Here is a 13,330-nt window from a genome sequence, read left to right on the forward strand (position 1 = left end):
TCATCAAATGGCGTGTATCATTCAATTCAATGCAAGTTGTATTTTTGTGAAAAGCATTCCAAATATCTTTGAAGATATTTTGCATGACATTTCTTCCCCATGCAATGACACATGTCCTTTCTTCATTGGCTATATCAAGAACGGTCAGAAATATGGTACAATATTGTCACCCCCCCACCCCCCCCAGCGCGTCACATTGCATTTGGTCAAAAAGTGAAAGTAACATTTGGCTCGTTGTTCAATGTAATAAATGTGATTGCTTGATCGGACGAAAACATCAAATTCGACGATCTTGGTTAAACTCGACAATCTCGATAAAAAAAAATCAAATTAAACCATCTTGGTCCAAAAATATCAAATTCGGCCATCTCGGTTGAACTCAGTTATCTTGATCGAAAAACATTAAATTCAACTATCTTCGTCGAAAAACATCAAAGTCACCCATGTTGGTCAAAATCGACCATCTTGGTTGAAAAACATTAAAATCGAACATCTTAGTCGAACTTGGCGATTTTGATCGAAAAATATTAAATTCACCCGTGGTAATGGAGATTGTCAGCCAATCCATTTCAGATAAGGCATATGGTAGATCGAGGTAATAGTACAACCAAGAACTTGGTCTACCTCCTCTTAGACTAGTTGTAAAACTTAGTAGCAATCCAAGTGATAAGGTTGATCGCGGTCAAAATGACGAGGTTTGACCATTAGAGGTGGCTCCAGGCTTACTAAGTATTGTTCCCCATAGTGAGGGATATTCCTAGGAAAGAGTTGTCCCACAAGTATTCCTCGATTCCTGACCTTTGGAATGAAATTCATGTTCTCTCGTTCAAATCGTTTGATCTTAGAAGGGGGAGGAACATTCCGCACTTCCTGTGTTGGAGCAGGATGCATATGCCGTTGTAAAAGAGGCCCTGTCGGTACTGGCTATGATGGCTCCATATTTTCGACAGATCACAATGGTTTGTTGAGGGACCGCAGGCTGAAGCATAATTTGCTGAGGGACAGCGAGCTGATGCACAATTTGTTGAGGGACAGCAACTCAAGGCAAAGTTTGATGAGACACAACATGCAATCTTTCAACAAAACTAACTATCATCTGATTCAAGCTCTCAGTCTGACTGGCCATCCACAGATTGAAAGTTTTAGCCTGATTTTGTGAGTACTTAGCTTGAGCTCATGACTGTTCTGTTATATGTTGAATCCCCATTTGCATATCGCATAGCCCAACTGACATTATTTCAAGAGGATTAGTCCGAGATGAAGATGCCCTGTCCTGATTTGGAGGATTGGGTATCGAGTTCGACAATAACTTCGATGTTGGCTGCACCTGTATCCCCTCCTCTAGTGTAAGAGGTTCATTAGCCTCATAAGTATTATGGCTATTTCTTCGACTCATGCTTTTACAATATTTTTGTACCAGTATGTATACTCAAAATTCTTGGGTCCCATCGGGCATGTAAAAAATTGTTGGCACTCAGTTTGGTTTTAGTCACGTGTGGTGTGTGTGGGCATGCTAAAAATGATTGTGCGACACGATTCAAATTGAATAACTTGACCCCAAGCGCTAAGACAAGCAGATATGTCAAATGTGAGTATGTATGACCGAGATCTAAGAAAATCGGTCTCCTATTCAGCCACTCATGATAGAATTGTAAGATGATCAGACGATATTCAGAGGGTGACGTTCTTCTGATGATGGCTTGCTTCTTGCCTTCCGTACAAAAGGATTTTAATATACTAATGCAATTAAACAAAAAAAGAAAATACTTGCAATCAATTGTAGGGAGCAACTGAAAAAAGCTATTTTAAAAGATGAACTTGCATTGAAAATATAAATAATCCAACGATAAAATATAGACTTAAATTACAGCTAAAGATTACCGTTACAAAATTATTGCCACACTCATAACATGGAGTTAAGTTATGATAAGAAAAGATAAAGATAACTTGAATAGTTTATTAAATTATTAACTATTTATAAATCTTTATTACAACTTCTCTACATACATTTTTTTTCTTTATTTCACTAATTATGATAATAGAATGATTGCCACATTCATCTCCACGATCATCCTATCTTTTCGGTCATTCTTAACCTCTTATTTTTATTTTTATTTTTGTTCGTTGGACTGCTTTTAATGCATCGAACTTTCCAATCTTGCCTCATCAGGCATGTTGCTTCTTCTTTGCAATGACAATGCCTTTTTCTTTTTTCTTTTTTCTTTTTTTATTGTAGGAATTGTTGGAAATAAGGGAAGCGGATTGGCTGGTGGAATACACACTAGCTATATAGCTGTTGTAGGTATGTGTCATGTGAAGACAAGCACTGACACTCCTCGAGCTCTAAGTTGTACAGACGGTTCAAAGGAGATCAAAGTTTTATGAGCCCCACAGTGATGTATTTATTATATCTACACCGTTAAGTTATTTTTAAAGATCACTTTAGAGAATTATCCAAAAAATGAATCATATCCAAAGATCATATGGACCACACAATAAATAGCAATGGAGATAATGATTTTCTCCGTTAAAAAATTTGTAGGGACCACCATAACGTTTATTTTCCATCCAATCTGTTCATAAGGTCATAATGAAGAGGAAAAACAAATTTCATATGGATCCAAAACTTCTGTGACACCAAAAAGGGTTTCAATGGCAGACGTTCAATCCCCCACTGCTTTTTGCAGTGTGGTCCCCTTGATAGTTAGATCTATCTTATTTTTAGTCTCAAGCCTTATTACGAGCTCGCCAAATGGATGGACAGTTTGGATATAACACATATCTCGTGATCAAACCCACAGAACTTGCTGACATCAATACGACAACTGTCTAGTTGGTGTGAGGTACACCAGCCAATCTGCTTTCGAAAATAAGGTACAATCATCTCAAAAAGAAATATTCTAATCATGTGCATCAATTAATTGAATAGACGGTTAAATAAATACACCGATGAGCGAAGCGGATTGGCTGGTGTACCACACACCAGCTATATAGCTGCTGTAGGTGCGTGTCGTGCACTGATGCTCTTCGAGCTCCAAGTTGTACGAATGGTTCAAAGGAGATCAAAGTTATATGGTCCGCACAGTGATATATTTTTATATCTATAATGTTTATCGATTTTTAGAGGTCATCTTAGAGCATTATCCAAAAAAATAATCATATCCAAAGATCATACAAACCATACTACAAATTGCAGTGGGATAATGATTTTCACCTTTAAACAATTCATAGGGCTCACCATAACATTTATTTTTCATCCAATTTGTTCATAAGGTCACAAGGACCTGAATTAAGAGAAAAAACAAATTTTATATTGATCCAGAACTTCTATGACCCCAAAAAAGGGTTTCAATGGTAGACGTTCAATCCCCACTGCTTTTTGCAGTGTGGTCCACTTGATAGTTATATCTATCTTATTTTTCGTCTTAACCCTTAAGATGAGCTAGCCAAATGAATGTACGGTTTGGATATAACACATACCTCATTATTAGACCCTTGGTGACGTGAATATAGCAGATATATGGCTTTTTTTTTTCTTTTTCTTTTCCTGTTAGCTTGTTAGTATACCCCCAATGTCGGTCAACACTTTACTGTTAGCCGCCCCCAATGGGGACCGATTCCAAGGTGTGAGGTACACCAGCCAGACCGCTACCCTAAAAGGGCATGTATCGGGTAGATTATTGTACGGTTGTCCAACAGTAAATGTCATGATCCGTCAGATCAACGGTTCAATCAACAAGCCATGGTCCTCCAATGGTCGTATCAGGTCATGGCCGGTGTATGATGCCGCTAGAATTTCTCCCTCTGACTCGTATATAGAGGCTAGGCGAGTGTGCCCCAGATGATCGAAACCGTTCATTGGAAGGCCCCGCGGCATATTGCCGCATGGAAAATAACATCCATTCATGCTGGAAGCGGATTGGCTGGTGTACCACACACGGCTATATAGCTGGTGTATTCAGCAAGTTCTGTGGGTCCCATCATGAGGTATGTGTTATATCCAAGCCGTCCATCCATTCTGCGAGCTCGTGGTAAAGCTTAATATGAAAAATAACACATATCTAACGATGAGGTGGATCACACTGCAAAAAGTAGCGGGGGACTGAACATCTACCATTGAAACGCTTTTGGGTGATTGGGCCCTACGAAGTTTTTAACGGTAAAAATCATTATCTCTGCTGCTATTTGTGGTGTGGTCCAGATGATCTTTGGATATGATTCATTTTTTGGATAATGCTCTAAAATGATCTCAAAAAATAGGTGAACGGTGTGGATATAATAAATATATCATTGTGGGCCTATGTAAATTTTATCTCGTTTGAACCGTTCGTGCAACTCGGAGCGCGAGGAGCGCTGGTGCTCGTCTTCGAGCTACATATAGGCGGTGTGTGGTACAACAGCCATTCCGCTTCCATTCATGCTAGGGCAAGATAAGCAGATGGCAGTGTTCAATACTCGGCATGCCACGTGGAAAACAGAGATTCGCCCTTCGCTACTCTAAAGTGTGAAAACTTTGATACTCTGGCGGAGTGTGATGCATGATACGCACGCACTCAGAAATTGCATACGCCTCATACAATTCATTCAATTAAACCATTAAAACTATAGATCCAAACTTGTATGCATCGTAAACCAAATTTTATCATCTGACCGTCGAATTAGTGGACATGGACGGTCAAAAATGTAAAAGTATCAAAACGTCCACGAATCAGAATCAACGAATTTGATTTTGGGAATGTGACTTAGAGACAGTGCATCCCATAATTTACTTGGTTTAATTCGAACAATTATATGCCACGTGTAAATTTCTTTAGTACCTGCGTATCAAGCTTCTCGCTCTGCCAGAGCATCAAACAACTCCCATACTAAAAGTCGGGTCACTAACCGGGTATTTGGGTAACAGTGTACAAAACAAATGGACGGCTAGGGTGATATGGCATCTTTTCAGGCAAGCAGATCTACGTATAGCCAAGCCAATGATAAGCTCGAACCTCTAACACGTGTGCAGCACGCTTGCAAGCCTCAAAAGAAGCGGGGATCCGCGTCCAGCTCACCGCTAGTTTAAATAGGTGGAATTGCAGTCATTTGACAGTTCTATGCCAATCCAGACCGTCCAAATTATTAAACCAAGTTGAACCGACTAAATTGTGGAGCCCACTGTCTTGATACCACAATCCCAAAATCAGATTGGTTGAACAATCGGATTATTTCATTTTAATCGTCCAATCTGAAGGTCAGTGTGATTTGACTTTCTTGTAGACTAAATATGAAATTTCTAATTAATTTTTAAGTGGCTGCGTATAATCTATCATCATCCGCCAGAGTATCAAACTTTAGAAATGATCCAGTGCTGTCATAGAGTACTGTAAGTTTTAATGCTCCTACTTGAATATTTTCACTTAGAGAGCACTATCAGCCGATCTTAACCGTTCATTAAGGCTAAAAAGTACTCTATTTTTATTACACAAAAATTACATTGATCATATGATCCAGTCCATTCTTTATTTAGCCTTTTTTTTTTCTTTAACAATCCCTTTCTCAAGCCATGGATTAAATGGCTACGGTTGCCTAATAAAATGATTCTTTAGAATCATAAGAAATCCATTGTGGTCCCTATTAAACATACAGATCAAATTGTTGGTCGAACCTATCTTGTGTAAAAGATCTTGTCTGTCCATAATAAATACTATTGATCGAGTGGTTAATATTTTCCAGACCAGTGTTATATTTTCATGGTGGTACATGAATTATGTTTTCGATCTAATGAACGGTCTAGATCAATCGATTTGGATCTCTAAGTGTCCCAAAGAAACTAGGATAACTCTAATTTACAGTGCTCCGAGAGTACTGGAGCATTTCTCGTCAAAGTTCTTCTCTGTTACAAGCTTTGCTGAGCCCACGCGCGTGTGCAAAAAACCTGATGTACACGCCACACGTATGCCAGAATGGCATGATATGAACAAGATCCAATCCATCTGTTACAACGAAAAATCTATATTTATTACATTAAACAAGAATCAGTTTGATCCAATTTTCAGGTGGGCCACAATTTACAAAAACAAATGAAGAAAAACTTGCCTAAAGCTTTCTAACCTATCCACCTGTTTTCAATATCGGCGCCCACATTCTGAGTGGACCATTTTTTTAAAAAAACGTATAATTTCCGACCATACTGATGTATGGATTGGATATCGCACGTGCGGCCATGTGATGCAGGGCTTAGCCAACCTCTAAAATGGTGGTGAACTAACATTGGATTATTTATTTATTTATTATTTTCCCATAATCTTCATTTTCCTCTCTCCCGCAGACACCGATCTTCCTTCCTTCCTTCCTTCCTTCCTTCTCTCTCTCTCGCCACCGACCGTTTCTTCCCGCGAAAAGATTTTCTACCTTTTCTTCCCAAAAAGCCCCTTCCTTTCATGGGCATTCGTTTCTCTACCCCATGGACTGTTTTGTCAATACTCCAAAACCCATAGCCGGTTTTCTTCTCCTTCTAATCTTCCTTCACACCCTTTTATAACACACGTACACCCAAAAAAACCGGCGGTTTATTTCCAATAAAACCGGGTTTTTAAAATCTTTCTGTTGTAAAACCGGTCTCATGGCGTCTGTGTTTATCTACCATGTGGTTGGCGATCTAACCGTTGGGAAGCCGGAACTTGTTGAGTTCTGCGAGACGGAGACCGTCGCATCGGCGATCCGAACAATAGGGGAGTGTACGGAGTGCGGGATTCCGGTATGGAAGAGGAGGCATCAAAAGGGGTTTATCGAGAACTGCGATTCAAGGCAGCAGAGGTTTGTTGGGATTCTGAATTCGATGGATATCGTTGCGTTCTTGGCGAGGGAAGGGAGCTTGGAGGATCAGGAGCGGGCGATGAGGACGCCTGTGGCGGAGGTCGTTGTGCCGAATAATTCGCTGTTGAAGGAGGTGGATCCGGCGACGAGGTGGGTTTTTGTTTTTTTAATTTTATTGGATTTTTTGAGGTTATTTTTTGGATTTTTTTATCTGGGTTGATTTGTTTTGGTGTTATTGGAATTGGGTTTTGTGGTTTTTTTTTTTTTTTTTAAATTCTTTTTTAGTGGATTTGCTTGGGGTCATCTGTTGTTGGAAATGGATTTTATGTTTTTTATTTTTTGGTATGGTGTTACTTAGAATTGGGGTTTTTCGATTTTTTTTGGTTTGATGTTACTTGGAATTGGATCCTGTAGGTATTTTGATTTTTTTTTTTAATTGGTTTGTTTGAATCGCTTTGGTTTTTTAGATGTTGGATTCTTTCTTTTTGGGTCGATGTGGTTTTAAAAAATTGTTGTATTGGTTTTGTACTTTTGGAAATGCTTTTATTTTCTGTGATTTGGTTCTTTTAGCTCAGAGTTTTTGTGGGATTTGACAATGGGTGTTGTTTGATTATGTATTTTTCTTGTTTGAATCCTTTTTTTTTTTTCCTGTTTCAAAAATATTGGCGTTGTAATAATTTTGTATTTCTGGATATGTTTTTATTTGGGAGGGTGTTATTTCTGGATTTTTATTTTTCAAATTTCAATCAGAAAGATTTATTTTTCGATTTGGGTTCTTAAGTATTTTCTTTTTCTGTCGCTAGCTTTAGTTGGCTGGAATATTGTTTTGAGTATCCATTTTGATTCTCATATTTCTATTCTAGCCTTCATTTGATTGTGTTCCGTTATGGTGATGAGTATTGCTAGCTGTTCTTGATGTTGGATGTGATCCTGATCTTGTTACTGAATCTTGTTGGCTGGTTAGCTTTGGTTTGATGTGTGGTTGTCTATTGTAGTTGATCTAGCTTGTGATATCGGGTCTGATTTTCATTACTGGGTTGCTGTTTGAATCTTTGCAGCTGTTGAATATATTGTATTTCCTGCTCTGATCCTGGTTTTGGTAACTGTTCTGATCTCGGGTGCTTGAGCTTTGATAGTGATTTTGAATTGTGATGTGGTTTTGCAATGTCATTGTTCCATAAATACTGTAACAGTTGCTTAGTAGTGCATTTTGCAATGTCATTGTCAATGGTTTGGGTCACTGAAACAAGGGCTCCCCTTGTATGAACTGAAAACCCAAGCTTACTGTTGGAACTCTTGGCCTAAGCATTGTATAATACCGTCTTTGATACTTATCCTAGTGTGAGGAATTGGCATCTACCATGAAGAATATGCTTGTGTTTTGAAACCTTGCTATTGGAATCCATTCCGAATGACCTTGAAATGATATGCAATGGCAGGCATCGAACAATATGTATGATGTCTCGTGTGTAACATAATGAAATCGTCTCAGTTAGTGTTGTTTGATAGCAATGAGAAAAAACTTTGATACTTAGGTAGAGCGTGAGGGATGATATGCAGGTACTTAGAAAAAAAACTTAGAAATTGGATACATGTTTTAGGTAGGTGTATCATGAACCAATTATCATACTTATTTGATTATCTGCTGATCTGATTGGTGGACATGTATTTGATGGTTAAAAATGAAAAAAATAAAAATAAATCCTAAGATCCTATTTCATCAGCTAAGTGTCCACGACTCTCTGAGGTTAGGATTGTTAAATCAATCTGCTTTTTGGACTGTGACTTGGTGACAGTGGTTCCACAATTTAGTCAGTTTAACTTAAGCTGATGGATGCCATGTGTACAATTTCTGAGTGCCTGCCTATCAAGCATCATCTGCTACTTGAGTATGATAGGGAGCATTTAGTCAGTGTTCGAAATATCAGTATCACGTTACATATCCGTATACCCCTTGGTATACGGATATGTATCGGTTATCCCGTGGGATATATCGGTTGTATCGCGTAATGTATCGTTGTTGTTGGAGTCATGGGGAAACATTAGGAAATTGGTCAAAAGTTTCAATGAAACTTCAGTGATTGTTAAAAATGACATCAATACGCTTATAAATCAAAACATTACAAAAAACGAGTGCACATAATAAGTTTTCTTTGTATGGAAACACAAGCGATACATTCAAAAGCAAAAGAAGAATCACTAAATCAGGTTACATATATGTTTGATTTTATGTTTGGACGCAAAGATTACAACTGATTCGTAAAAAATTGGGAATGTGTGTGTGTGTGTGTGTGTGTGTGTGTGTGTGTGTGTGTGTGTAAATTTTTTTTTTCTATTTTCCACAACTCGGCCGATCTCCTCAAAATCTCGAAATCGAAGTTCCCAAACTATGATTTTTCATTCATGGATTTGTAATAATTTGACACTGATTTAACATGATTTAAAAAAAAAAAAAAAGGATCGAAAATCGAAAATGCTCATTGGATTGAACTTGTGGGATATATTCCACTGCTTGTGCATTTCGTATCTCATAGGTGGGATACAAGATATATTTCGGGATATATTGGCCGACATCATCGATACTTAAAACACTGCGTTTAGTAACATCACTAGAAGCTACTTCCCGCAACTTCTCTTACAAAATAGAAGCTATTCTAAAGTGTAGAATGACTTCTATTTTGAAAGAGAAGCTGCTGCCAAACACACCCATGTTGTGTTTGTGTTATATTGTTAGCACCAAGAATCTTATACAATCCTCCTAGAAGTGGTTAGCATTTCTATTTCATCTGTCTTCTTAGAATGCGAGCTAAGGGTGTGTTTGGTTGCACCAAATATGATGATCTTTGATGATCGATCAGCCTAATTCAGTGCAACCAGATCCACCCTAAAGGAAGAGGAATGCTCCAACCAATCTTGTGCTTAGAGGGAAGAACGACCCAAGGATGTGTTGATTGGTCCACCATAGTGAAGGCAGGGTTGACCAAAAATACCAGAGGTTCTTGCTTACGTGGGTCCCTTTTCAGGTGGACCAATGTGCGTGTCCTTCAGTTGCTTCTTCCCAAGTGCCCATCTTGGCTTTATGTGAAGGAAACTTGAATGTTGGCATCTTGTGGTAGTGTAGAGAAGCCTATTGCCCAATGCTTGGTGATGGCATGAAAAATTGGAGGGGGTTATCTCATGTTTTCTTATGAAGAAATGGATTATTGTTGTTGTGATTTTGGTTAGCAGGCTTTTTTCTTTTCTTTTCTTTTTTTTTTTTTTTTTCCGCTGAAAAGGATTCTAATGGTGAGACCAGTTGTCGATTCACATAATTATGCAGTCATGATTGCGTAGAAAGTCTGTTGTCTTTTTTACATTTGTTCATCCAGTTGTCTTTTTATAGCTAGCTGTGAGTATGTGGGGGGAGTGTAACACCAAATAATTAATGAGAGGAAGTGTAATGCCAAACAATGAAAGAGGTGAATCCCAGCACGTGTTTGTCAACTTATCACATCCTCAATATTGTCACGTGCTGTGATTCACTTCATCCTCAATCTATCCTTGCACAGATCTCATCAGTCACATGAGGATGAATTTAATGACAGCTTACAAGCTATATCAGTAGAGTGGTTTCTACCAAAATTTAAGTTTGGTACTGTCGGTGGATCTGGGTTTTGATTTACCTTGAACACTAATCATGTTCTTGGTTAGTCCATATTTAAATCTTGTTTCTTTACATTAAGACTGATCGGTGATAGCGATATTATTTACTTTTAGAGAATGCTGTGATCCTCATCAATGGTGATGTCCATAGTATTCTTAGGTCAGTTTGTACAAGTGCAGTCCATGGTTTGGTGATGAAGATCGCTGATCTGATGGGCCCACAGTGGGTGGATCGTTGCCTTGAAAAATCTCCTTCATTGGACAAAGAAAATGGTTAAGAAACATAAAATTATGTTCCGCATTTGACTGTTGGATCGCTAGGATCTTCCAACTTGGGAGCTCTTTGCAGTGTAGTCCATCCATGACAGCCCATAGATCAATGGTTCAGATTGCCCGAGGGTACTACTCATATCCTTGGACCTGTCTTGGTTTTGATAACCCATAGAATCCTTGATCTTGTCCTTGTTTCAATCCCTTTTTCTTATACTTCTGACTCTGTTCTGCCTTTCAAGATTGATAGATGCGCTCGAGATGATGAAGCAAGGCGTGAGGCGTCTCCTCGTGCCCAAGAGTGTTGCGTGGAAAGGCATGAGCAAGCGCTTCTCGATCCTCTACAATGGGAAATGGCTAAAAAACCTTGACATCTCAGGCAGCAGCAGTCCCACCTCTGGTGGCAACAGCAGCCGCCCATCCTCTTCCTCCCTCAACAGGTTCTGCTGCCTCTCAAGAGAGGATGTGATCCGCTTCGTCATCGGTTGCCTCGGCGCACTTGCCCCGCTCCCACTCTCCTCCATCTCCTCCCTTGGTGCCATCACCCCTCATTACTTCCACATTGATGTCGCCTCCCCTGCCATCGAAGCCGTCCGGAACCTCCCCCAAGACCCGAGCGCGGTCGCTGTTGTTGAGCTTACTGAAGGCAGAAAACACAAGATAATCGGAGAGATCTCGGCCTCCAGGCTATGGAAATGTGACTACTTAGCCGCTGCATGGGCCCTGGCCAACTTCTCGGCAGGTCAATTCGTAATGGGCGTCGAAGATAACCTGACCCAAACTTCATTTCCGGATTTCTCTATCAGTAACCCAGCGGGGAGCGGCGAGGGCAGGGGGCAGAGGCTGAGGAAGTTCAGTAGTAGGAGTATTGGGTTCTTTAGCAATCCATCGAGCCCGATGGCTGGTGGTGGGAGGAGTATGTATAGAGGGCGGAGTGCCCCACTGACGTGCAAGGTCACAAGCTCGTTGGCAGCCGTGATGGCCCAGATGCTGTCACACAGGGTGACTCACGTGTGGGTGACCGAAGACGAGTCTGAGGATGTTTTGGTTGGGGTGGTGGGTTACACTGATATACTCATTGCTATGACCAAACACCCAGGTGCGGCAGTTCCTACAACTCCTTGATTTTGAGAGGGGGATTTGGAGCTTGAAATTGGGTGTATGTGTTTTCTTTTCCTTTTTTCTTTCCGTCATCGTTGTTGTTGTTGTTGTTGTTGAACCTATATGGACTTCTGGGGTTACAGATTTTGTCAGGAATTTTGAGGTCGGCTGTTTATCTTCGAAAAGGATGATCTGGTGTTTGCTTGGGTTTTTGTATTAGATCTTGGAAATGTAATTGTGTGTTTAGATGGTGTAAGGGAATGGATTATGGTTATCAGTCTAATAAAGTGGAAATGTCCAAATTGGTATTTCCTTTTTTACAATGTGTATTGTGGTTCTAGGCTCCCAATTGCAATTGGATTACTTTCTTGTTGAAAGGAATCACAATGTAAGGGCTTATGAATGCATGGTATATAAATGTTTTCCCCCCATGTTGTTGTTGTCGCGTTTATTTATTTGAAGTTCCATTGGATTTCTGGGGTCTTAGGTTTTGTTAGAATTTTGAGTTGTATGTTTATCTTGGAAAAGGATGATCTGGTGTTTGTTTGGGTTTCGAAGTTTGATCTTTGAAATGTAAGGTGTGTTTGGATGGGTATGGGAATGGATTGTGATTATTGGTCTAATAAAGTTGAAATGTCCAAATTGGTAGTTTCTTTGTTAGAATTTGGATTATGGTTCTGGGCTCCCAATTGCATTTGGATTACTTTCTAGCTGAATGGAATTCCAATTTGTTTGCCTATAAATGCATGTGTATATATGTATTTTTTGTTTTTTTTGTTTTTTCTCTTGTTGCTTCTGTTGTTGACCTGTTTATTATTTGAACCCCTTTCGACTCTTGGCTGGTGTTGGTTTTTTTTTATTAATTACTGTTTATGATTTGTACCCATTTGGTTTCCTGGTGGTGTTGTTTTTTACTTGATCCTGTTTGTTATTTGACCCATTTGGACTCTTGGGGTTGTTGTTGTTGTTGTTGTTTATTTGAAAATCTGAACCCATTTGGGCTCTTGGGTTATTGTTTGTTTGAACCAACTTGGACTCTTAGAGTTGTTGAATAAAACCCCAACAGTCCAAATGGGTTATTCAACAGGAATTAAAAGAAGAAGAAGATCCACAAACCCAACAATTCAAATTGGCTGGTTCAATAAATTAGGACTGTTGGGTTTATGGATGTTTTTGTTGTTGTTGAATAAACCAATTTGGACTATTGTTGTGGTTGTAGTTGCCGCTGTTGAATAAACCAATTTGGACTGTTGGGGTTGTTGATTTGAACCCATTTGGACTCTTGTGGTTATGGATTTTTGCTTCAGTGTTGGAAATTGATATTGGAAATGTGATGGTGTGTTTGGATAGAGTACGGGAATGGATTGTGATTATAATTAAGTGGAAATAGTCTAGATGCCTTTTTATTTTATTTTTCTTTTTAATATTAAGAATTGGAATTGAGGTTCTGGGCTCCCAATGGCCATTGAATTATTTTCTAGCTGAATCGACTCACTCAGAAACTCAGGCCGAAATTCTA

The 13,330-nt window shown here is 39.2% G+C and overlaps 1 protein-coding gene across 1 annotated transcript; it reads left to right on the forward strand.

Moving 5' to 3' along the window:
• Positions 1-6,297: 6,297 nt before the first annotated feature.
• LOC131239532 (CBS domain-containing protein CBSX6) lies at positions 6,298-12,134 on the forward strand. The gene is made up of 2 exons (XM_058237279.1): positions 6,298-6,948; positions 10,953-12,134. The coding sequence occupies exons 1-2, from the start codon at positions 6,605-6,607 to the stop codon at positions 11,833-11,835; spliced, it is 1,227 nt and encodes a 408-aa protein (XP_058093262.1). The 5' UTR covers positions 6,298-6,604; the 3' UTR covers positions 11,836-12,134.
• The last annotated feature ends 1,196 nt before the right edge of the window (positions 12,135-13,330 follow it).

This window comes from Magnolia sinica, chromosome 3 (genome assembly GCF_029962835.1).
Source record: "Magnolia sinica isolate HGM2019 chromosome 3, MsV1, whole genome shotgun sequence".
NCBI lineage: Eukaryota > Viridiplantae > Streptophyta > Magnoliopsida > Magnoliales > Magnoliaceae > Magnolia > Magnolia sinica.